Source organism: Hemicordylus capensis, chromosome 3 (assembly GCF_027244095.1).
Source record: "Hemicordylus capensis ecotype Gifberg chromosome 3, rHemCap1.1.pri, whole genome shotgun sequence".
NCBI lineage: Eukaryota > Metazoa > Chordata > Lepidosauria > Squamata > Cordylidae > Hemicordylus > Hemicordylus capensis.
The window spans coordinates 15078398-15102634 of record NC_069659.1 but is presented as its reverse complement, the minus strand read 5'-3'; the positions used below and the strand labels follow the sequence as shown (position 1 = coordinate 15102634).

Below are 24237 nucleotides of genomic sequence, written 5' to 3'. Positions count from 1 at the left end.
CCGGGGATTCATTGTTTGCAGAATAATCGGATTACTAAAAGCACTTAAACTACAATGATGCCTTTTGTCATGCTGAGACAGAAAAAATGATCTCACTTAGACAACGCTGGACCAGTGTAGCATGAAACCACACAGTTTATCCCTGCAGTATTACTACAGTATCACTAAGATGTAGCAACTGAGGGAGCAGAAGTGGTTGGGCATACTTCCACCACAGACCTACAACATAATCTAATGAATGTTTACTTGGAAGTATGTCTCAATGTTTTCAATAGGACTTACTCCCGGATAAGTGTCAATAAGACTGCAGAAGTAAATGTATGAAGTGGTCATTCCGTCACTCCTGATCACTATAGTACTGGGGATGTGGGGGGCAGGGGCAGGAATCTCAGACAGAATTTTCAGCATCCATTGCCTGGATTCTTTGAGGATAGTTATGACTGCTGAAAGTGGTATAAAACCTGCAGTGAGTTTGTAATGTGTTCACATAAAGTGATTGCTAATGGAGGGATTCTCAATGTGGGGCCCCTAGGTGTTGCACTATAACTCCCATCATCCTCAGCCACAGTGGCCTTTGGATATTGTGGCTAGGGATAATGGGAGTTGTAGTCCAACAATAACTGGGGATCTGGATATGAGGACCCTTGCATTAATGTATTCTGGAGTTCAGAAAGCCCTGGAGAGTTCCTGCAAATTCCACTTCCTGTGTCCAGAAGAGGGGTACAGACGCAGAACAGGGTGGAGAGGAATAGTATTTTCTTAACTATAAAATCTTGCCTTTGAATGGGGGAAATGCAGTATCTCTACAACAGAAGCCCTGTTTGGAGGGCAGAGATGTGGGATATGTACAACTGATGTTTATGGCACAAAAATCTACCCCCAAACCCCAGATCAAGCAGAAAGGCCATATGAAAAATACATTCCTGTTTGTATGAAGAGATTGGCAATGGTGTATATTACTTAGGGAGGCATTTATTTATTTATTTAACATTTTATATCCCACTCTTCCTCCAAGGAGCCCAGAGCAGTGCATATTTAAATTTCTCCTCACAACAACCGTGTGAAGTAGGTTAGGCTGAGAGAAAATTGACTGGCCCAGAGTCACCTAGCAAGTAACATGGCTGAATGGGGATTCGAACTCGGGTCTCTCCAGTCCTAGTCCAGCACTCTAACCAATACACCAAGTATGGTTTTTCATTCACAGGACAGTCTCATGGTTAGACAGACAGCTGCTGGAGATGTTTTAAATATTGGCATTCATAATAAAACAATCTGTTGAATGCCTTCAAAACCAGTGATTCTGTCCATTTATAGGAGTCTGCCTTCTATGCTGCCTTATGCCGAGCTAAACAGATCGATGGTCTGTTTAGCTCAGCATTGCCTGAACTGTGACAGCAGATATCTAGAGCAGAGGTGGCCAACCTGAGGCCACTGCAGCTTCCGTCATCCCCAGCTGCAATTTAGCTATCCCTGATCCTCCCAGCCCTGCTACTTGGGACCAATTGAACAGGAAACGCCAGGAACAGAACACAGGACCTTATGCATGCAACGCATGTGCCTTCCTTTTAAGACTGTATGACAAGTGCACTCTCAGAGCATGGGGCATGTAACTAATTGCTAAGTGGAAAACTTGCAGTTATGTAAACCTCAGCACAATATTAAACTCATCTTTGTTATGCATTGCATTTCCCTCTGCTTAAGCTGGATTGCACTTCAGTCTGAAACCCAGACAGCATTTCCAATTCATTAGCTTGCATTGAAAATAATCTGATTAAAATGATTGAATGCTGTTTTATGTTCTGGGTTACAGTTTGTGTGTCGCTGATTGCTCCTTCAGCTGTCTAGTATTTCTCCTCCACTTGGCTTTGCGTTGCCACTTTCTTTTAGAGCTACTGTTAACATAAGAACAGCCCTGCTGGATCAGGCCCAAGGCCCATCTACTCCAGCATCCTGTTTCACATAGTGGCCCACCAGATGCTCCTGGAAGCCACAGGCAGGAGTTGAGGGCACACCCTGTCTCCTGCTGTTGCTGTTTAATAGTACCCTGACATGCAGAAGTTTAAAACTAATGAATCACTTTTCTGTCATGGAGATAATGTGAAGGGGGAAATGTTGCCTACTAAAATTGTCATGCTCAAGAGGAAGCCCAGTTTAAAAAGAAAAAAGCTGGCAACTTTCATTAAAGACCCTTCCAGATAGTAAAAAGACGCAGGATGTGAGAAGTTCTCATGTAAACAGTAAGCACAAGCATACCTTCCATACACTTCCGCAGGCTTCTGTCCTATTTCCTAGCACAATCTCACAATCTGGCAATGTTGTGCTTAGATGCAGAGCAGGGTACTTGTGCAATTTCCACAGTGCCACCTGCTGGTCAGCTCTTGCTTTCCATCCCAACAAGTGCTCATTACCACTTTTCTGAAGAACAGGGGGGAAAGGGCTGGCCAGCAGGTGAAACTGTGAAAACTACACAAGAACCCTGCTCTGCATCTGAACATAGTATCACCAAATTGCAAGATTGTGCTAGGAAGTAGGATGGAAGCCTGTGGGAGTGTGCGGAGGGTGAATAATCTTGTGGTTAGAATTTGTGTGAAAACTTCCCACATCTTTTTGCCATCTGTAAGGGCCCTTGGTTTCAAAAGGGCCAACCACACTGGGAAATCCTCATCAGATCTGACACTTCTATGTTTACTTTAATGCAGCTGGAGGGGTGGTAAATTCAAACTTGATTGGAGCAGCAGTGCTGGGGAATGGGGGGGGCGTAACCTCCCCCCCCCACACTTTCCTGATTTAAAACAACTTCTGAAGCTGCTCTTAGTCCTACAGTGGACAATACTCTGAGAACAATCAACACTTTGGGAGGCTGCCTGTTGCATCTCTGCATGTGACTGTCCTAAACTTGCCTACTTCCAACTACGGGCACTTGCCCAGAGTAGGAGAGGACTGTTTTTCATGTGTAAAGGTGTACCTCTGATTTTTATACATAGAATACACACACACACACACACACACACACACATATACATACACACACATACACACACACACACATATACACACACACGTGCCTCAGCTACCAGAAGTTTTAAAAAGATTTAAAAAGATGGTGCTGAATTATTCTCAGCATTCTAAAGGGTGACTGCTGGCATCCAGACTAATGCTGCGCTTGTACCAGAAAGTTGTGCTAGCACAAGAAGATTGTGTAACTAACTGCGCAAAGTTGTGGGATTTTCAAAATGGACCATTGCCCTTAAAACTCCCCCTTAAAACAGGAGGTGTGTCATAGGTTGTACGCCTACTGCACAAGCATAAATGTGCTTGTGGTAGCGCAACACTAGGCTGGAACGCAAGCTCCAGACACAGTGCGACTAGCTAGCCTGACAGCCTTGTACTGGCGCAACATCCATGCATCAGTGCTTTTAATCTGCAGGTCAGCCAGTCATGCTTCAAGATCATGCCGTTCTGACAAAGCAGAATCTAATTTACCCACATGGCCTGGTGGGATATAGCAAGGTATATTAGTGAGTTTGAATGAGTGGGAATGGGGGTTGAGTTGGCCTGGGGCAACAGCAGTGGGGGGTCCACCATTGGACAAGGAGGGACGAATGTCCCTGGGCCACCAGAGTTGGGGGCTGCTATGACACCCCCCCCTCCCCAAGGCACCCTCTTGTCCTTCTCTTGCACCCAGCTGGTGAATGAAGCACTTGCCGGCTGGGAGAGCAAGGTGTGACCCCTCCCCAGCTCCCTCCCAGCTGGCGTTTCATTCAAGCACAGACTGTGCTTTCTTTCTCTTTCTCAGCACAAGGGAGAGAAAGAAAGCACCCTGACAGCGCTTGAATGAAATGAGAGGATATGAAATGAGAGGATAACTGGTCTTGTGGTAGCAAGCATGACTTGTCCCCTAGCTAAGCAGCATTTGTTTGCATTTGAATGGGAGACTACATGTAAGCAGTGTAAGGTATTCCCCTAAAGGGATAGGGCTGCTCTGGGAAGAGCACCTACATACTTGCATGCAGAAAGTTCCCAGTTCCCTCCCTGACATCTCCAAGACATAATCCCCAGACATATAATCCAATAGCAAGGATTATGGAAGTTGTAGGCCAACATCTGCAGGAGAGCTGAAGCTGAGCAGGCCTGAGCTAGATGCTCTGACTTGTATAAGGCAGTTCCTGTGTACCTGCTGGGAAGGAGCAGGAGAGGGACCACACAACCCCCCCCCCAATCCCAATGCTAGCTACATCCCTATGTTGGCATGCTGATGTGGACGTAATGGGTGAGGCCTTGTATGTACATGCAGGGGGGTCACCAGTGACAGCCTGCCCCCAGACCACTAGCAAGCCCCCTGTACCCTTGGGTTATAGGGGGGCATTTCCTAGGCATTTTGAGGTTTTTTAAATCCGTTAGTTCCAGGAGTTTCTGGTCTTTAAACATAATGCAGCTGTGTGATTTTTCCAGGCTTGATTTGCAGCCAAGTGATTGAATACCGAAAACCTTTAATCAAGCCAAATGAAAAGGAAGCCCTTTCTGAGCGAGCGAGCCAGCACAATTGATTACAAATGCAAATATTTTTAAGTCCTAAGAATAGATGAATTTATAACCAGCTGTGCGCTACAAATAGCTAGGAAAGAGCTATTTATCCATTCTCCCCACTGAAGATAAAGAGTTCTCAAAAGCTCTAACACCAATAAGTAAATGTGCATCTTGTATTGATAGTGTTGGCAGCTGATCAGAAAAAAACACGCAGCCTGACTGTCTCCAGTGCCTTTAACAGAAGTTTGATCTGCAAGACGTAGCAGCTGAAGCTTTTCATGACTGGGACTTAGATCTGTTAATTGCTGCAGATCAAACTATTAATTGCTACTGTACTATGTGATTATTTATCCCAAGATAAAAGAAATGGAGCCTAATTTTACCGTTGACTGCTGACTCTCATAAACTACAGCTCCATCTCTCAAAATATCACCTCACTTCATCCTGTGGTTTGCTTGCTCACTGAAAGGATGAAAATATTCTTGAGATGAATTAACTGAAGGAGAGTCAGCAGAGGTCGAGTATAACAAATATCTAGATTCCAGTAATCTGCTTTGTTTGACCACTTTCACATTGTTTACAGTTTTAATTTTCAACCTGGGGTCAGGAGAGGTTATAAAAGTGCTTATAGTTCTAAAACAGCAGTTGAAACTACTTAATTACTTCAGAGTAATTACAAAAGTAGTTTCAATTACTTTTCCTAAAATGTAATTAACTAGTAGTTCAAACTACTTTTAGGTACTTGTCCATCTTTGTAGGACACTACTTTACAAGTCATTTAACTTCTGATAATGTGCCAGTGTAAAACCAAGATTTATGTCAGTTACTAGGCCTGTACAAATTTTGGGTCAGTAGAGTCCAAACCCAAACCTACACAGCCCAGTTTGGGATGGACATTTCCGAACCTGTTCTCCTGCCTGTGGGTTTCCCACAGCATCTGGTGGGAATCTGGTGGGCCACTGTGTGAAACAGGGTGCTGGACTAGATGGGCCTTGGGCCTGATCCAGCAGGGCTGTCCTTATGTTCCCCTGATCCTAAAACAGATTAGGATTAGCTCTAAATACCTGTATATCTGTATTTACAAATACAAATTACCTGTATATAAATACCTGTAAAGAATTTACACTCTAGGACGAGCAAGCATGCAGGAACTGCTTTTTGCCATATAACCATCCCTCTGTTTTAAGCTGGTGAGTCTTTGTTCCAAATTCCATTTGGGCTATTTCAGACATCATGTGGAACCACGGTTAAAACTTGGCTATTAACAATGTACTTGCATAGAAATGCTTGACTAACAAGCAGAAGGTTACTGGTTCGAATCCCCGCTGGTACTATATCGGGCAGCAGCAATATAGGAAGATGCTGAAAGGCATCATCTTGTATTGCGCAGGAGGAGGCAATGCTAACCCCCTCCTGTATTCTACCAAAGAAAACCACAGGGCTCTGTGGGCGCCAGGAGTCTAAATTGACTTGACAGCACACTTTATCTTACTTCTCCCTCCACTGCCCACATGAGACTTAGAAGAATTCAATTTCCAATTGCAGTTAAAAAAACAAGCCAAGATTGGTTGTGATGTCCAAAATAGCTGGTCTTGGTTTATTCTAACCAACTTCCTGAAAATAAACTAAGACTTCCAACCAAAGTTCAAAGTGGGTGTCAGATCCAAGTCGGCTTTAAGGAAGCTGGCTAGAATAAACCAAGATTGATCAGCTGAGACATCAGAATGATCTTGGTTGCTTTCTAACCCGAAAGAAGAAGTTGGGTTCCTGGGAAGCATGTGTGGTCAGGGGAGGAGGGACTGTGTGCTCCTGAAGCTTGGGGATGTACTGTGGGATTAGGTGTGGTTCTGTGTGATGTTGGAACTAGCCTTTTGCCTTGCGTTAGGGTACTACAAGGGAGGTGTTTCATAGGAACATAGGAAGCTGCCATAACTGAATCAGACCATTGGTCTATCTGGCTCAGTATTGTCTTCACAGACTGGCAGCAAGTTCTCCAAGGTTGCAGGCAGGACTCTCTCTCTTCCCTATCTTGGAGATGCCAGGGAGGGAACTTTGAAACCTTCTGCTCCTCCCAGAGTGGCTCCATCCCCTGAGGGGAATATCTTGCAGTGCTTACACTTCAAGTCTCCCTTTCATATGCAACCAGGGTAGGCCCTGCTTAGCTAAGGGGACAAGTCATGCTTGCTACCACAAGACCAGCTCTCCTCTCCTGTCCACAGTCACAGTGCTTCAGGGGTGGTGAAAGGTATTGCACTGTCTGGGCAGAGACACCAAATGCTACCTTGACCCACGCCCCTGGTGGGGGCCAGCTCCCTTTCAGAATGGACTCTTGCAAGCTTTGAAAGTGGAGGGGAATAGAGAAGGTTGTTAGCCACCGCCTCTTCTTTGCTTGTGCTTCTTGCAAGCTTTTCAAGGAATGTGAGGAGAGGTAGGGATGTGCTCAGAACCGGCGGGGGCCGGTTCGCCGGCAGGGGGGTAATTTTAAGGGCGGGGGTGCACTTACCCCACCCTGCTGCCGCGTTTCCCCCACCAGTGCTCGCTGAAAATCCTGTCCAGCAGGGCAGCAATGTGTCTCCCTGCTGACCCGTCCACTCCTCAGACTAGAAGTGACCGGAAGTAGCGTGTGCACATTGGCATGTGTGTGCACATTATGTGCGTGGGAGAGTGTGATGTGCGCATGCACATGCCTGATGTATGCATGTGACTTCCTGTCACTTCTAGTCTGAGGAACAGACGGGGCAGCAGGGAGGTACACTGCTGCCCCGCCAGACCGGTTTTTCAGTGAGCACCGGCAGGGGAAATGCTGTGGCGGGTGGGGGAAGTTGAAAGTGCACCCTCCCCTGCCCTTAAGGTTATGCCCCCCGCCGTTGAACACTTTGAACCGCCCGGTGTTCAAACCTGTTTGGAGGCCCATAAAAGGGCTTCCGAACAGGTTCATGCACATCCCTAAGGAGAGGTGCTCTTTTCAAAGCTTGCAAAGGTCAGGAAAGAGCTGCTCCAATGGCAATGGTGGGGGCATTTTGCTGCCTCCAGGCACCCAATAATCTGCTGTCTGAGGCGACCGCCCCATCTCGCCTCCTGAAAGGTCCACCTCTGAAGCACTTCTGTGATGGAGTAGACTCTGGGCATGCCTTTTGAGGGAAATGGGTTCTGCGGGGAGGGATTGTGATGCTATAGTAATTAGAAAATTGCACATGCTTAGGTATGCATGCCAATGGCACACGTCCATCTGCCTTAAAAACAAGTGATTTTTCCAATGTGTATAACATTCCTATAGTTATTGGGAATATTTAAAACAATCACAATGACCTCATTCACACAAAAATTGTGCTCTACCCGGGTTTGGGAGCTGCGTGTGCTCTCAATTTTCGGTGTGTGGAAACAAAGTAGGAGGAAAACCTGGGTAGAAGTGACAGTGTGTGGGAGCACAGTCACTTCTACCCAGGTTTTCCTCCTACTTGGCGTCTACACACCGAAAATTGGGAGTACACGCAGCTTCCAAACCTAGGGAGAACACAATTTTTGATTGTGTGAATGACCTCAATGACTCTTTGAATAGACTTTTAAAAATACTTAATTCTGTAGCAATTTGAGTTGAATTATAGCCAATTGTTGGCTGGGCCTTTGTCACTGTTAAATCCTCCCACCACCAAACAATATCCTGGTTACTCCTTTCCCCCTCCCCCATCCCAAAATCTGAACAAGTAAGACTTCAGAAGAAGGCCCATAAAACCACTCACCCATCCATCTCTCTTTCTCTCTCTCTCTCTCTCTTAGGCGTACTTGTTGCTAATCCCATGTGTGGCAGCTCTTGCGAGAGTTCGTGAGCAGTTGCTGGATAGCTATGGGGACGGGCAGGAGGGAAGAAAATGGTGGCGGTGGGAGCGAGCCAGCCGGCCGGCGGAAAAACCAGCAGTGGCGGGTGGACAGAAGTGGGTGGGCGGGGGGAAGAGGGCAGGTGGGAAGAAAACGATGGTGGCAGTGGGAGGGGGGGACGGTGATGGCGGTGAACTAGAGGCGCAGAGCAGCCCAGCTAATTGATATAATTTCATCTGAAAAGTGAAAACATTTCTTGTTTTTTCTTGAGCTGATATCAGCAACACCTATGTTTTCCAGTGAAATATTGTCTTTTGTCTTTAAATAATGTGTTTGATTTAGGACTGTTTTCCCATTTAAATAAATCTTAGTTGCTTAATCAAATACATTTTGAGTTTGCATAGAGTTCCATATGATTTGAAAGCAACTGTGAAGAAAAAACAACACATACTTTGGTTTTTGGTGATGCTTAATTGTGTGTGACTCAATGGCTTCCTCAGGCATGCCAATTTATTTACTACTGAGATATTCTTTATCTTCTATGAAAGAGAACAGAGAATACCTCTTTTGAGAAAGTAGCCATGGTATTTATTGAAAATAGTTCTCTTTTTTTTTAAGTGTCACCCAACTAATTGGTGGCATCTTTTAGTCAATCAAAAGATATTTAGTTAATCAAATGGATTAATCGGTTAAATGTGGTAGCCATAATAGGATTATGTTGGGTTTTTGCTATTGTTTTAGATTTATTTTAATCTTCAGTTTGTACTTCTTTTTATTTGTATTGTGGAAATGCAGTTACAATTTAAATTTTTTAAAAAGGAAAATAAAATGTGTGACAATAGACAATGACAGACTTCTTTGTGAATGACAATAGAACCCCAGGAGCTTAGTCAGTGAGGAAGGAGGAGGAAATGAGGTTTTGATTTAAACATAAAAGCTAAATTGTGTTCCAGGGGTCAGATAGCAGATTAGATCATGCCTGTTGAGTCCAGTTCTAAACAGCATCTAGAGGCAGCTGGAGCAAGAATAAGGGGAGGAGGGGAAGGGGAGAGAAAAACATTGTCCTCAGTCCTTGAGCTGTTTACACCAGAAAATCACTACTGAAATCTATTGTGGCTTAAGGATCATGGCTTTAGTTCATGGTATTAGCTTTAGGTTTACTAACCAGCCAATATTCTGTCACAGGGGTGACCAGCTTGAGGCTCTCCAGTTGTTGCTGGACTACAACCTCCACCACCCCCTGCTGTACTTTATTGTCGCTGGGGATGATGGGAGTTGTAGTCCAGCAACAGCTGAGGAGCCTCAGTTTAGCCATCCCTATTCTACTAGACAATAAAATCATATTCTGTCAGCTAACCAATACTAAGGTCTAAAAATCCCAGATGCTGCCCTGCATCCACTGGGGATGTACATGAAGCAAGACAGCCTTAGTGGACAATCTCTGCTGGGAACTGGACATAGAGAGTGCATCCATGTTGGTTCTGCTGGACCTCTTAATGACTCTTGATACCATAGACCAGGGTTTCTCCAACTTGGGTCCCCAGATGTTGTAGGACTACAATTCCCATTGCCTCCCTCCAAAATGGCCAAAGAGGATGATGAGAACTGTAGGACAACATCTGGGGACCCAAGTTGGCGAAGCCCTGCCACAGACTGTGGTATCTGGTCACCATCTCTTAAGAAGGACATTGTAGAACTGGAAAAGGTGCAGAAGAGGGCAACCAAGATGATCAGGGGCCTGGAGCACCTTCCTTATGAGGCAAGGCTACAGCATTTGGGATTTTTTGGTTTGGAAAAGAGGCGGCTATGGGGAGACATGATAGAGGTGTATGAAATTTTGCATGGAGTAGAGAGAGATACATTTTTCTTCCCCTCTCACAACACTAGAACTAGGGATCATCCCATGGAGCTGATGGCCAGGAAATTTGGGACCAACAAAAGGAAGTACTTATTCACACGGCACATAATTAATCGATGGAATTCTCTGCCACTGTAGTGCCACAAGATGTGGTGACAGCCAACAGCCTGGATGGCTTTAAGAAGGGTTTAGATAAATTCATGGAGGACAGGTCTATCAATGGCTACTAGTCTGGTGGGTGTGCAAGATCCCTCTAAAAACCAGTTGCAGGGGAGCAACAGCAGGAGAGAGGGCATGCCCTCAACTCTTGCCTGTGGGCTTCTCAGAAGCATCTGGTGGGCCACAGTGGGAAACAGGATGCTGGACTAGATAGGCCTTGGGCCTCATGCAGCAGGGCTGTTCTTATCTTTCTAGATCACCTGACTATAATGGAGCTTAGGGTGGGGGCACCATTTTGTCCTGACCTTTTTGAGAGTGTAGATTCTAAACAGTTCTCTCTTCCTACACTTTACAGACCCCCCAGGTGGTAACATCGGAGCCAGTTCCTTTTAACATGCAATACATATTCTTTTTCTTAAATCATATGTTTTGGGGTATCTAGTCTGTCATTGCAATGAATATTGTCTATTTCAGGGTTCTCAACTTTAAAGCTCCAGACGTTGTTAGACTACAATGCCCATCATCCATTCTTCCAACCATTGTGGTTGAGGAGGATGGGAGATGTAGTCTGACAACATCCGGGGACCCAAGGTTGAGAACCCTTGGTCTACTCCAATTGGCCCTCTAGAATCTCAGGCAGGTGTCTCTTCCAGCCATTATACCCTTTCCCCCTGAAGATTCTCAGGGCGGAACTTGGGACCAGTGGTGCATTAACGGAAAGGCAGAGTAGGCATTTGCCTGTGGTGGCAAAATTAGAGGAGCAGCAAATTTTACCCTTCCTCAAATTTTGCCGCCCTGCTCTGTGGGCAGCGGTGGCTGCAGCAAGGGTGGAGTGGGCAAGGAGAAAGTCCCCCCGTTTATCAATAATAATAATAATAATAATAATAATAATAATATTAATTAATTAAATTCAGCCATCCCAGATCCTTGGGAAGGACTTGATGTCTGGATAAAACAAACCAGTCAATAACACCTGTCTGACCATGTAAATAAATAAATAAATAAATAAATAAATAAATAAATATAAGAGTAAAAATAATAAAGGCAAACCGTTTTTGTTTAAGGTAAAAGGGCGGCAAAAGCCATTTTGCCTATGGGTGGCAAAAGGCTTAATCCGCCCCTGCCTGGGACCTGCTGAATGCAAAGTGTCACTGCACCATGGTCCTTCTCCCTGAAACAAAGTAGTATATACTGGCCCTCCGCAACCAGAGCCTGCCCACAGAATGTACAGTATTGTGTCCCCCTCCATTTTGCACATCTCTACTTTTCATGTTTGTTAACCATTTTATAATGTTGTTTGTTTTAGACACGGATCGAGCATTAGCGCTGTTGGAAGACTATTGTAAGAAGCTAAAGAAGCCAGAGGAGCAGCAACTGAAAAGGGCCATTAAGAAGGTGATGGGCATCTTTAAGAGCAGTTTATTCCAGGCATTGCTAGGTATGTAACTCTGGCTAATGCTGATTGTTCGTGTTTACTGCTATTTGTGCGTCTGGATGATGGATTGTGACCTGCTTTGTGCTTAACATTTTGCACTCTTAGACTGGCCTTGCAAAGAGGTCACAAATTGTATCTATGGATCACAACAATACCAAACACGGCAAAAGCTGACATAGGAAAATTCATCCCCTTATGAGTAAATATTACATCAGTTGGTCAATAGTGGAACTTCACTAAAAATGAGTCTGTAGAAGGGACTTGCCCAAGATGAAGGATCTTATTCATGGATTCATCTAGGAAGTGTTAGCATGTCTATGGAATATTTCTATGTGTGGATACTCGTATCATCCCTTTAAAAAGCCACTGTGTGAGCATGTAATGGCTATCAATTCAGGACTCATCTCTTTGGAAATGATAGTTTAAATGTAGACAGGTTTCTCGATAGAGAGTGGAAATATGTTGGTACCAGAATTTACAAAGATGTTTAAAGTAGAGGATCAGGACCATGGCATTGGGAGAGGGGAGGTTACGTTTTCCTCTCTGCAGATTTCCTGAAAATGTGCAACAACTAGAAAAGCTATGGATCCCAGCATTGTGGAAGGTTTTCCTTCCATTGCACAGCATCTGAGACCTTAAAGCATGGTCTTATGCTCCACTTTTTCTATTGAGATTGGAAGAGATTTCTGCAGCTGGGATTTCCTCATGGTTACTTCTGCAGAGAGGAATGAGTTTTGCCTGAGCATGGCCTGAAATTTGGTCCCTGTGTGTGATCTGAGGATACAAGATGCAGCAACCTTGCTGAAGCTGAGGAGGTTTGGGAGCTGGTCTGCGCCTGAATCAGAGAGCACCAGGGAACGCTCTTTATGCTGCCATGAGTTCCACCATGGAAGAAAGGTGGGGTTATAACAATAAAATGGCAGCTCAAAAAACAGGAAGGTGAGAAAGACATATGAAGGCCTTATATGGAGTCAGGCTATGTGTCCATCAAGGCAGGGGCAGTCCTTTCATGAGGCAAGGCGAGACGGTTGCTTCTGGTGGCAGATTCTGGGGGCTCCAGCTACAAGGTTTCTGAAGTAACAGCAGGGCTGCCCTGTTAAGGATTGGTGTTGCATCAGCAGCCACTTGACCAGAGCTGCATAACTTTGGCCCTCCAACTATTCATGGACTACAATTCCCATCACCCCCAGCCACAGTGGCCAGTAGTCAGGGATGATAGGAGTTGTAATCCATCCACTACCAAAGGGCCAAAGTTGTGCAGGCCTGCACTAGACACCATATCAGCAGCTTTGTAGCTGGTCCTGCTGTCTCACCCTTTCCTAGACCATGGATTCTCAACGTTGGGTCCCCAGATGTTATTGGACTTCAACTCCCATAATCCCCAGCCCCAGTAGCCTTTGGCTGGGGAGTATGGGAGTTGAAGTCCAATAACATCTGGGGACCCAACGTTGAGAATCCATGGTCTAGAAGAGCATCAACAGGGCCCTGATCTGGAACATGCATCCGTTTTTGCCTCTTCAGTAGGGCTCAGGGAGGGGTGGTCTCCTGCTGCCAGATGGCTGTTGCATCTTAGGGTCAGGGTCTACTTGGTTTTGTTACTGCCTCTGATCCTGGGTTCTCGGGGACAGTACCAGATGCAGGCACAAGCTAAGTAAGCTTAGGGTTAGAGATGAGTGTGCTGGTGCCACATGCAGGTTCTTAAGGGGAGCACCATTGCAGCAGGAAGCTGCATGGGGTGGCAGAGAGCAGGTAAAGACCCGCTCTCCTTCTTTTTAAAGGTTCTGCTTGGTTACCAACTTTATAAGTATGTTCCACATTATTTCCGTGTATGTTCCGCAACCATCTCTCTTGTTCATCTACACCCGTAAGGAATAATGCAGATCATATAAAATATATTGGTTCGTTGGTTTTGAAGCTGTTGTTGTTGGTTTTGAACCTCCTTATTTTTGGAATATATATTTGAACCTTTGAGCTATGCCTGGGATTATTCTGTGCTGTGTTAGCTGAAATATTATGTAAGACAAAAAAAAGAAACAAAACGAAGACATCTGAACCAAAGTTGATCTTCTGTTGTGTTTTTCACTAACCACTGGTATAACACAGGAAAGAATTTACCTGCTAAGAGAACAGGCTGGAAAATATGTAATTTCATAAGTGATTGTGCATTGATTTGTTTTTTATTTGAGAAGACCTTTCTTTCATTCCCATGGTGGTTTTTATTTATTAAGAAGATTTTGAAAGGGTAAAATGTGTAATCTCTCATTATAAAATTGTTTTGCTCTTTTCATGGCTTAGATTGGCTGATACCCAAAAATGATCATTTGACCATATTCTGAGGTTGCGAGATGATGCTGTTATGTAATCAATAATCAGGTTTTATTATACAATTGTTATTTTAAACTAAAAATCACACTTTTGTAATCTGTTGAGACTCCTAGTAGGATGTCTAATATTTTTCTATGCGTTAAAAATACACACAGTGTCACATATTTTTGTGCCTTGAATATTTTGGTTTTCTAATATTCTTGGATCAGTAGCTGCCTTTTCAGATTTCATCATAAAGATGTATTTATTTTAGATTCTTTTAAAGTCCAGCTTTCTCACAGTATTTGAAGGGGATTACAACATTCAAAAACTAAGAAAAGCAATTCATCAAAATAAAAAAAGAATAAATTAGGCAGCAGACAAGATAATGAAAGACTTTTAAAAACAGTGTCACTCACCAAAACTGTATTTGAAAAGGTGAGTTTTTGTTGTTGTTGTTTTCACTTACTCAAACAAAAAGCTCTAAAAGTTGCATTAGTTGGTGGCTGACATACTGTGCAATATTCCATATGCCTTGTAATAGAATGTCTGTGCAGTTGGGCAAGAACATTCCTGCCCAAATGCAGTTGCATGGTTGGTGGCCATTGGAAGTAATTGCCATAAGAACATAAGAACAGCCATGCTGGATCAGGCCCAAGGCCCATCTAGTTCTGCATCCTGTTTCGCACAGTGGCCCACCAGATGCTGCTGGAAGCCACAGGCAGGAGTTGAGGGCATGCCCTCTCTCCTGCTGTTACTCCCCTGCAACTGGTACTTAGAGGCACCCTGCCTTTGAGGCTGGAGGTGGCCTGTAGCCCTCCGACTAGTAGCTATTGATAGACCTCTCCTCCATGAAGTTATCCAAACCCCTCTTAAAGCCATCCAGGTTGTTGGCTGTCACCACATCCTGTGTCAGAGAGTTCCACAAATGGATCACATGTTGTGTGAAAAAGTACTTCCGTTTGTTGGTCCTAGACCTCCTGGCAATCAATTTCATGGAGTGACCCCTGGTTCTAGTGTTGTGTGAGAGGGAAAAGAATTTATCTCTCTCCACTTTCTCCACGCCATGCATGATTTTATAGACCTCTATCGTGTCTCCCCGCAGTTGTCTTTTTTTCTAAACTAAAAAGCCCCAGGTGTTGTAGTCTTGTCTCATAAGAAAGGTGCTCTAGGCCCCTGATCATCTTGGTTGCCCTCTTTTGTACCTTTTCCAGTTCTACAATGTCCTTTTTAAGATGTGTCTTAGATGAAGTCTTAGATGTGTCTAAGATGAAGGTCTTTTTAAGACCTTCATCAGGGGATGAAGCTGCTCTGGGAAGAGCAGAAGGTTCCAAGTTCCTTCCCTGGCTTCTCCAAGATAGGACTGAGAGAGATTCCTGCCTGCAACCTTGGAGAAGCTGCTGCCAGTCTGTGAAGACAATACTGAGCTAGATAGACCAATGGTCTGACTCAGTATATGGCAGTTTCCTATGTTCCTGTGTGATGACCAGAATTGTACACAGTACTCCAAGTTGCACCATAGTTTTGTATAAGGGCATTATAATATTGGCAGTTTTATTTTGTGCAATTTCCCACATTTGTGCAAGAGCACTCCTGCACAACTTCACACTCAATCCATTAAAAGGCACAATGTTACACAGCATAACAGCCAGTATCTTTTCACAGTTCCTTCAGAAATTTTGGGGCCATGATGGTAAAAGCCCGTGAGATTGCCTATTCAGTTTATCATTAATGAGCATTCATCCCTTGTAGTTAATTCCTTATAGAATCTATAGAATTCTCTGTCACAAGATGTGGTGACAGCCACCAGCCTGGATGGCTTTAAAAGGGGCTTAGACAAATTTATGGAGGACAGGTCTATCAATGGCTACTAGTTTGGTGTCTATGGGCCACCTCCAGCCTCAAAGGCATGATGCCTCCTGAATAAAAGTTGCAGGAGAGCCACAGCAGGAGAGAGGGCATGCCCACACCTCATGCCTGTGGGCTTCTTAGAGGCTTCTGGTGGGCCACTTTGTGAAACAGGATGCTGGACTAGATAGGCCTTGCCTATCTAGCTGGGCTGTTCTTATGTTCTTATCCATCTATCCATAAAAAAAAATGTTTGTGCTGCCCTTGAATATGACTGTTTCCTGGATGGCTCACAATGGCTGGCATCCCGAGCAATGGATCACATGCAGAATGAGCAAATTTGCGTTGCAACAATAAGTTAGCATAGCTGTGCCAAAATGGGGACTTGTGCAAGAGCGCTGTAGTGCGGTGGCATTCCTGCACAAAAGCCCCCATTGAAACAAATGAGGTGTGTTGTCGTTGTGCAACTGCTGCACAATCACAAGGATAGCTGCAGTAGTGAAACACTAGTCTGGAGCACAACTAGCCAGCAGAACAGTTTTGCTCTAGTGAGACATCTTTCCTCAAGTGAGGTGTTGCTTTGGATGTCGGCTCGTTTGGTGGCAACCCAGGACCAGGCCAATGGGACATAAAACTGTAACACAGCAGGAAAACAATACAAGAATAGAACAGCAGATTAAAAAAACAACCACCACCAGTGCCATCCCTTTCCCTGCAAGCCCTCTGTGCCACCTGGGGAAGGGTGTCAAAAACGGCTGCTCCTCCTCTGCATTAGTGCCGTTAGTTGGGAAGTTGTATAAGGCTGCTCTCTTGCTGCACCAGTGCGTCCTTGCTCTGGATGTCAGCCAGCAGGAATAAAACTTATGTGGCATCCCTTGCGTTTTTGCAGTGTCCCATGTGTGGGAAATTCTTTGTGGTGAGAGAATCCCTTTCTCATTATAACAGAGTGCACAGAGGCACAACACAGCGGAATTTACTTAGGCATGCGTGTATGCTGAGAGTAAAGTAACTTGGAGCTAATTCATAGTTTCAAATCAATATAAAAGGCATTTATTAAGGAACCCCATTCTAGATAGGAAAGTGAGGAGTTAGGATCTCTAATCTATCTATCTAGCTGGATGCAGATGGATTCTGCATCCTCTCTGCACATATGGTGCAGGGAGAGAGGCTTGCCATGTTGCAAGGTAGACGGGCAGGAAGGAAGAAGGGAGAGAGAGGAAGGAGGAAGTTGAATCCCTAAGAGTAGCAATCTACATTTCAAAGGGATAGCATCAGAGCAGTGGAGAAGTGATGACCAATGTCTTGACTCTCTAGCCCTCTGACTTACTAGTCTGTCCTCCACTGTCTGAGGCAAAGAGACAGCGCAAAGTCCTTTAACTTCCAACACCATGTAAGATACTTTGAAAGAGAAGTCTCTGTCCCTAAGAGCTTCCAGTCTATATTTTGGCAGTAGTGTGGGCAACAAATGGAGATGAGAAAGGAAGAAAGATCAACATGGAAAGGGTGATTTACTAGGGAGAGGTGTGTGCTTGCCAACTAACCAGAATAAACAGCCTGACCTGCACCTGTGCATTTAACAGCTGCTGGTTCTGAATAATCACCAGGGTGATTTTTTAATAGCACAGATGTGAGCATCTGTCACTGTTTGCAGATCAAGCTGCTGTTAGAACTGCAGGAGCAAGGACAAGGGAAAAGTTGACGATCCTTGAGATAGGTAAAGAATTTTAATCCTTTACTCCAGGGGTTACATAAGAACATCAGGCCCAAGAAGGCCCATCTAGTCCAGCATCCTGTTTCACACAGTGGCCCACCAGATGCCGCTGGGGAGCCCACAGGCAAGAGGTACACGCATGCCCTCTTTCCTGCTGTTGCTCCCCTGCAACTGGTATTGAAAGGCATCATGCCTCTGATGCTGGAGATGGCCCACAGCCATAAGACTAGTAGCCATTGATAGACCTGTCCTCCATGAATCTGTCTAAACCCCTTTTCAAGCCATCCAAGCTGGTGGCCATCACCACATCCCATGGCAAGAAATTCCATAGATTAATTATGTGTGGTGTGAAAAAGTACTTGTCGGTCCTAAATTTCTCAGCCTTCAGTTTCATAGGGTGACCCCTGGTTCTAGTGTTGTTTCTCTCTATCCTCTCTCCCTGCTTCATGGATAATTTTATACACTTTGATCATGTCTCCCCTTAGTTGCCTCTTTTCCAAGGTAAAGAGCCCCAGATTCTGTAGTCTAGCCGCATAAAGAAGGTGTTCCAGGCCCCTGATCTTGGGTTCTCTTCTCAGACTTTGGTCTCGAGATGGTGCAGGACTGCAGACTACGAAGACCATTGTGGCTGGGGATGATGGGAATTGTAGTCCAACAACATCTGGGGACCAAGTTTGAGAACCCCTGGTCTATCCCGATGCTGATGCCCCAACTTAAATTGCCTTCCCCCAAAGCTGCTGTGAACCTCAGAGGGGAAACTGTACAAGCACGATTCTGCAGAGTAAACAGATACAGCAGCCAGCCAGTGGAGCAGAACAGCCTTCAGCATTGCTTAATGATAGGATTGCTTGGGCAGTAATCCTCCATCTTCATCCGTGAAGTGTTGCTGCTGTTAATCATGTATAAAGCATATACAATTTTCTAGGTGCTGTACATAGATCAAAAAATGACACAGGCCCTGTCTGCAGACTTACAGTCTACAATACAAAACAGGAAAACATGGACAGGGAGAGAAGTGGAAAATAGGAACATTCAGAAATCTGAATGTCAAACCGCCCTGAGCCATTTTTGGAAGGGCGGTACATGAATCAAATAAATAAAAATAATAATTAATAAAATGTTATTTATTTATTTATTTATTTATTTATTTACCGCCTGCTTCCAAAGGCTCTAGGTGGTTCACACAAATAATTGAATATGTATACATTATGTTGTAATAACGATGTTATATAACTGGCAGATCAAAAGGAATGGCTGCTAATTGAGGGGTATGTAAAGGTAAAAGAGAAGAATTCAGTTCCTGGATCTATAAAAGTTGTGCAGAAGAAGGATGTTTTGGTCACACAGCGGGGAGTGCAGCTGCCCCTGGGAAGATTCCCTCTTCTGCACAGCTTTGAAAGGCACAGAACCCCTGTTTCTTCCTTTGCTTCCAGTCCCTGTTCTTTGGTGGAATTGCTTCTAAGCCCCATCATCATTCAAGATGTTTCGTGTCCCCCTGTGTAGGGATCAGAGCTTGTTCTTCCGTTGCTATCAGAGTAATAAATATGAATGAGGTCTTGATTATAGAAGCAGATTAATAATTAAAAGAGCCACTGAAAGGTTTGCAGCGCTGTGAGTAGAGGGTGGTTTATCTCAGGCATGTTCTGCCAGCTGCTCTATGGGTATGAAAAATGCCATTGTGAAAAACCTGGATTCAGTCAGGTTTCTCTCTCTCTCTCTCTCTCTCTCTCACGCACACACAGACGTACACACACGTACGTTGCTAGGTACATAAAAGATCTGGGGCCCATGCACACTGCCACCTTCTAATAATTAAACTCAGTCATTCCCCCTCAAGAATAATTGCATGGTGTTGTTTTTTTTAAGCCCATAATATTATAATACAGCACCAATGAAAGTGGAAGCAGCAGAAATCTAGGTGAGGCTAGGAGCTCTCTTCTCCATGCTCTGTACAGGTGCCTCCTTGGCTGCATTTCTTTTCTGGAAGAGGTTGTGGAGGAGGAAGGTAGCTGATGGGATTCGGGGCTCCGAGCCATTCACTGGGGTCCCATGAGCGATGGGCCACCCCTCCCCCCGCCGGCAGAAATATGTAGTTTGAGTTCATTGTTGGCCTTCAGGAGAGCCCTTAAATCCTTTCTGTTTGGCCTGGCCTTCCAGGTTTTTAAACTGTTTTAATTGTTAATGGTTTTATGCTGTTTTTAAATTGTTTTGTACGGATTGTTTTTAAAGGACTGATTAGTGGGGTTTTTTTGTTGTTGCTGTGCACCGCCCAGAGCCGTTTGGCTGGGGAGGTATATAATTGGAATAAAATAAATAAATAATGGCACCCTTGCACAGACAGTACTCATGTATGGCTGACCACAACAACTGTGCACATCAGGGAAACGGCACGAATATATGCTCAGGTTGTCTTTCTGTGGTGCAGGAAATACATTAGAGAACCACCATTAACCTTAAATGCCAAATTTGAAGGTATGGAGAATCCAGGTTACATATTTGTTGTTGTTGTTTGTTTAACCCTCCTTTTATCAAGGCCATGGGTATAGAATAAACATAACTGTGGAATAAACTTCCTGTAGATCTATAGGAATACATCTCACGGCTGGCATTTCACAAGGTGTCAAGCTTTATTTGTCTGTTTCAATAGGCTTTTGAGATTGGGGTGATTGAAACTGCATTGCTGTTTGGTTCAGGTTTAGTAGCTGGATTGCCTCCTATTGCATTATGTTGTTGGTGGATGATGATTCTCTTCTTACTAGTTGGAAGCTGCGTTGGAATAAATATCTCTTAAATAAACCAAAATCGAGATGTTCAGATCTCTTGCTGGTCTGCTTCCGTCATACTAGAAATCAGGAGGTCATCTTAAATTCAGAGTCCTGTTTCTTTCAAGTAAATGCAGGTATAACCTGTATTTAAACCTCTACTTTTTAAGGGGGTCTTCTTAAATTAAGAGTTGTCTTTGATTCGGGTACATATGGTAAACTGTAACTGGTTGTGCTTTGAACTGTCTATTACTTGCAAAGGAACAACGTTTGCTTGGCTGGCTTTTGTTTGTCTTTGTGAAACAATAAATCCTCTTCATTTTAAAATATTTAGACTTGCTCTATTGGAGTAACATCCTATGTCCACTGGATAGCATCTCTTCACTGGCAAAGGGAATAGATATTATAGGAGATAACTCTTGAAGATAAATGGTGGCTGTGGATACAGGAACGGTCACACATGTCAGTGTGGGAGTGATGCTTCAGAACATGCTCTTGGGAATGTTGCATGCGAGTTATTGTTCTCAGTTCTTATAGTGCCTGAATAGGACAACTGTAGACATGAAATCCAAACAGATTGTATAAGAGCATTTTTTCTTGAACTGAATTGTAACCTTTCCTTTATGTTGCTCTCATTTAGTTCTAGATGATGCATGGCATATAATGTTGAAGATCGGGGGGAAAGAATGAGCTGGCACAATTTTGTTTCACAAAACCTCGGCTACCCTGCCCTGCATCCACCCTTTCTCTGTTTACATTCATCATTAAGAAAAGTGCATGGTTTACAGCTTAGAGAGCTCAGCTGGGGAATGAGAACCGAAGAAAGAGGTTTATATGAGGAACAGTGTGTGTGCGTGTGTGCGCGCATGTGTGTGTGTATGTATGCATTTGTGTGGAATCATCTCTATAAAACATCATTTTGTTTTGAGCAGGAATTAATGCACCGCAAATAGCTGTAATCATCTTACGCAGTATTAGGTAAAATCTAATCTCTGTAGGTTTTTATAAAACTCAGATAAACCCTGCCTCTAAAGAATGACACATTTCCTGCATCCTTTCAAAACACACGCCAGCGTTGTTGGCATGCTTGTGTAACCTTCCTTGCAGTTTTAAGCTGGATCATTCGTAGTGCTGTATCAAGGTGCAAATCTGCAGCTCCAGGTTTTCTTGATATAGGTTCTCCAGCAATTTAAAAAAAAAAAACATGACAGAGGGCAGCATCCACAGGGGCCAAGCTCCTAATGCTGTGCTTGCACATGGATGTTGCACTAGCTGCACAGCTTTGACCCTCCAGCTCCTTTTGGACCACAGCTCTCATCATCCCCAGCGTCAGTGGCCAATAGTCAGGGAAGATGGGAGTTCTAGACCAACAACTGCAGGAAGACTGAAATTGTGCAGCCCTGGTCTGGAGCTTGTGTTTCAGACTAGTGTTGTGCGAGAGCAGGGGTGAGCAATCCTGGCTCTCCAGTTGTTGCTGAACTACAACTCCCATCATCCCCATCTGCAATTTATTGCAGCATTATTTAAGATTTCAGCCACTGATGATTGCAGAAGGAGTGGGCGGTGCTTTGCAAAGTTGTGCAACTGCTATTGAAAGAAGAACCTCTAGCTGTAGAAGAGTTTGCGAAAGACACAGCCGCACATTGCACAGTGTCTTACACTTGCACAAATACTACTCTGACCAGAGGTGCAGCTAGGTAATTTTGGAGCCTGGACCTAAAGGCCTTTGGAGGGCCTGCCCCTCCCCTGCAGATTAAGCATCATCATGCTCAGCCTGGTGACCACAACACCCAGGGCAGACTAAAGAGGATTTGGGGGCCCTCAGGGCCTGTGGAGGCCTTGGACCTCAGCCCAGAAGTCCAGGGGTAAGAGCACTTCTGACTCTGACACAGAGGTTACTTTCTCTCTGTAACAGCCTTCTGCAACAGCATTACTGCTTGCAGTGGGCACCTCTGGATGTCTTCCATAATATCTGTATGTGTCTCTTTAACAAAAATCTAATTACCTGATTATATTTATTTCTTATTTTTTTATTTAGAGTATTTATGTCCCATCTTTCCACGTAGGTGTGATGTGGTTCATAAAAACTAAAACACTTAGTAAAATTCAGAAAGCCTGCCTCAAAAGCATCTCTGACATTTTTTAAAAAGCCTTTAAAGAATTATTTTTTTACTGAAGCTCTGCTGTGATTTTAATATTGTGATTTCACTGTACTGTGATTTTAATATTGTTTTAAATTGTTTTAAGTGGTTTTTGTTTTCATCTGTTTTATGTTGTTGCAATCCACCCAGAGATGGAAGTTTGGGGCAGTTTACAAATTTGAAAAACAAACAAATAATATAGAATCTATTTCAAAGTGGAACAAAGAATGAACTCATGATCTTGCTATGGGACTGATTTAACATCAAACATCTTACACAGTGTAGGGCAAAAACAGCATGGCTTTCAACCCACCCCACCTCACCCCAGGCTTATGCACAGATATGTCAGGATCTGCCACCTCTTCAAGCTGGAATCAGGTAAGGCCTCATCCAAGGAAGGACCCATTGCACGCCTCAGCATGAACCAGGAGCAGGGGGAGACAAGGTACTTTGAGGGAACTCCTGAGACCATACTCCAGGATGCTACCCCACCCAGGGAACCTGCGAAACTGGAGGCCCAGGGCATGCACATATATCTTGCCTGTGGGCTTCCCAGAGGCATCTGGTGGGCCACTGTGGGAAACAGGATGCTGGACTAGATAGGCCATGGGTCTGATCTAGCAGGGCTGTTCTTATGCATGCTCAGTACTTGGGCCTCTGACTGCTGACACTGCTGGACAGCTCCCCTGCTGATCCATGTTCTACCCTCCAGTTCTTCATAAAGCCTGGCTGGCTTGGCTGCACTGCTCCCTCACCGGCCGCAGAAGACTAGAATGGAACATTGGATTAGACATGTAGGCACCATACATATTACATAGTGTGCAATATGTATACACTGTTGTTCCACATTAGAAGCAAGTGTGCAGAAGCCGTGGAAGAGGAATCCCAAGGAATAATTACACTGTGTTTGAAACACCAGGGGCTGTGACCTCCCCTCCCCAAATAGCACCCCGAACACAGCAGTTCTCCACTGGAGTCAATTCAGACATTCAGCTATGACCCACCACATGTCAAGCAAGTAAGTACTGCACTTTTACGGGATTCCAGTCAACAGATCCAAAATACATTTTAAATAAAATTAAGAGAGCTAGGCCCAGAGGTGTAGATGCACTGGGTCTGGTGTGGTGATCCCATTGCCCCACCATGATGGAGTATGGAAATCCAAGGTACAGGGGAAACACAGACTTGTGCATACTTGGAAAGAGAAGGAAGAGATCCCTGCTCCATTTCCAGTTTCCATTTCAAGCACCTGCAAACTGTTTTGGCACAATCTAGCCTCTAGCAAAGCCCAAAGACCATTCAAGTGGGTGTTTTTTTTCTCTCGACATGTTTTCAGCTATTATTCAGAGACCTTCAAGAATGCAGCCTTCTGTGAGCTGCGAGCTGGCAGTGCACCTTATGGAAGCGGATAAAAAAAATAGATCAGGCTATTTGAGATGATCTGGAACATCGTTGCTTTTCTATTCTCGGGAGCCCTTGGCAGTGCAGGGGGGAAACAAATCCCAAATTCAAGTTAGCTTGTTAGAAGAATTTGGCTTTAGGGTGAAACTGATGGCTTGGATTTTTCAAAGGAGATGAAAGCTGCCTTTGAATTTTAAGTTCTGCTGTTAAATAACTTGTCAAGTTTGGAAGCAAGAATGATGCCACTTGGAGATTATAGAAGCTTATCCAGATCG

General features: G+C 44.3%; 1 protein-coding gene across 15 annotated transcripts in view; it reads left to right on the top strand.

The window, feature by feature from the left end:
* Window positions 1-24237, top strand: part of DLG2 (discs large MAGUK scaffold protein 2) — a 1429269-nt gene that overhangs the window by 11721 nt on the left and 1393311 nt on the right. For all 15 annotated transcript variants that reach the window (XR_008318273.1, XR_008318272.1, XM_053304274.1 and 12 more), the window contains exon 3: window positions 11667-11798. Coding sequence is in view for 13 of the 15 variants with exons in the window: in XM_053304274.1 (XP_053160249.1) it covers window positions 11667-11798 (132 nt within the window). In the remaining 2 variants the exon portion in view is untranslated. The remainder of the gene's footprint in view (window positions 1-11666; window positions 11799-24237) is intronic.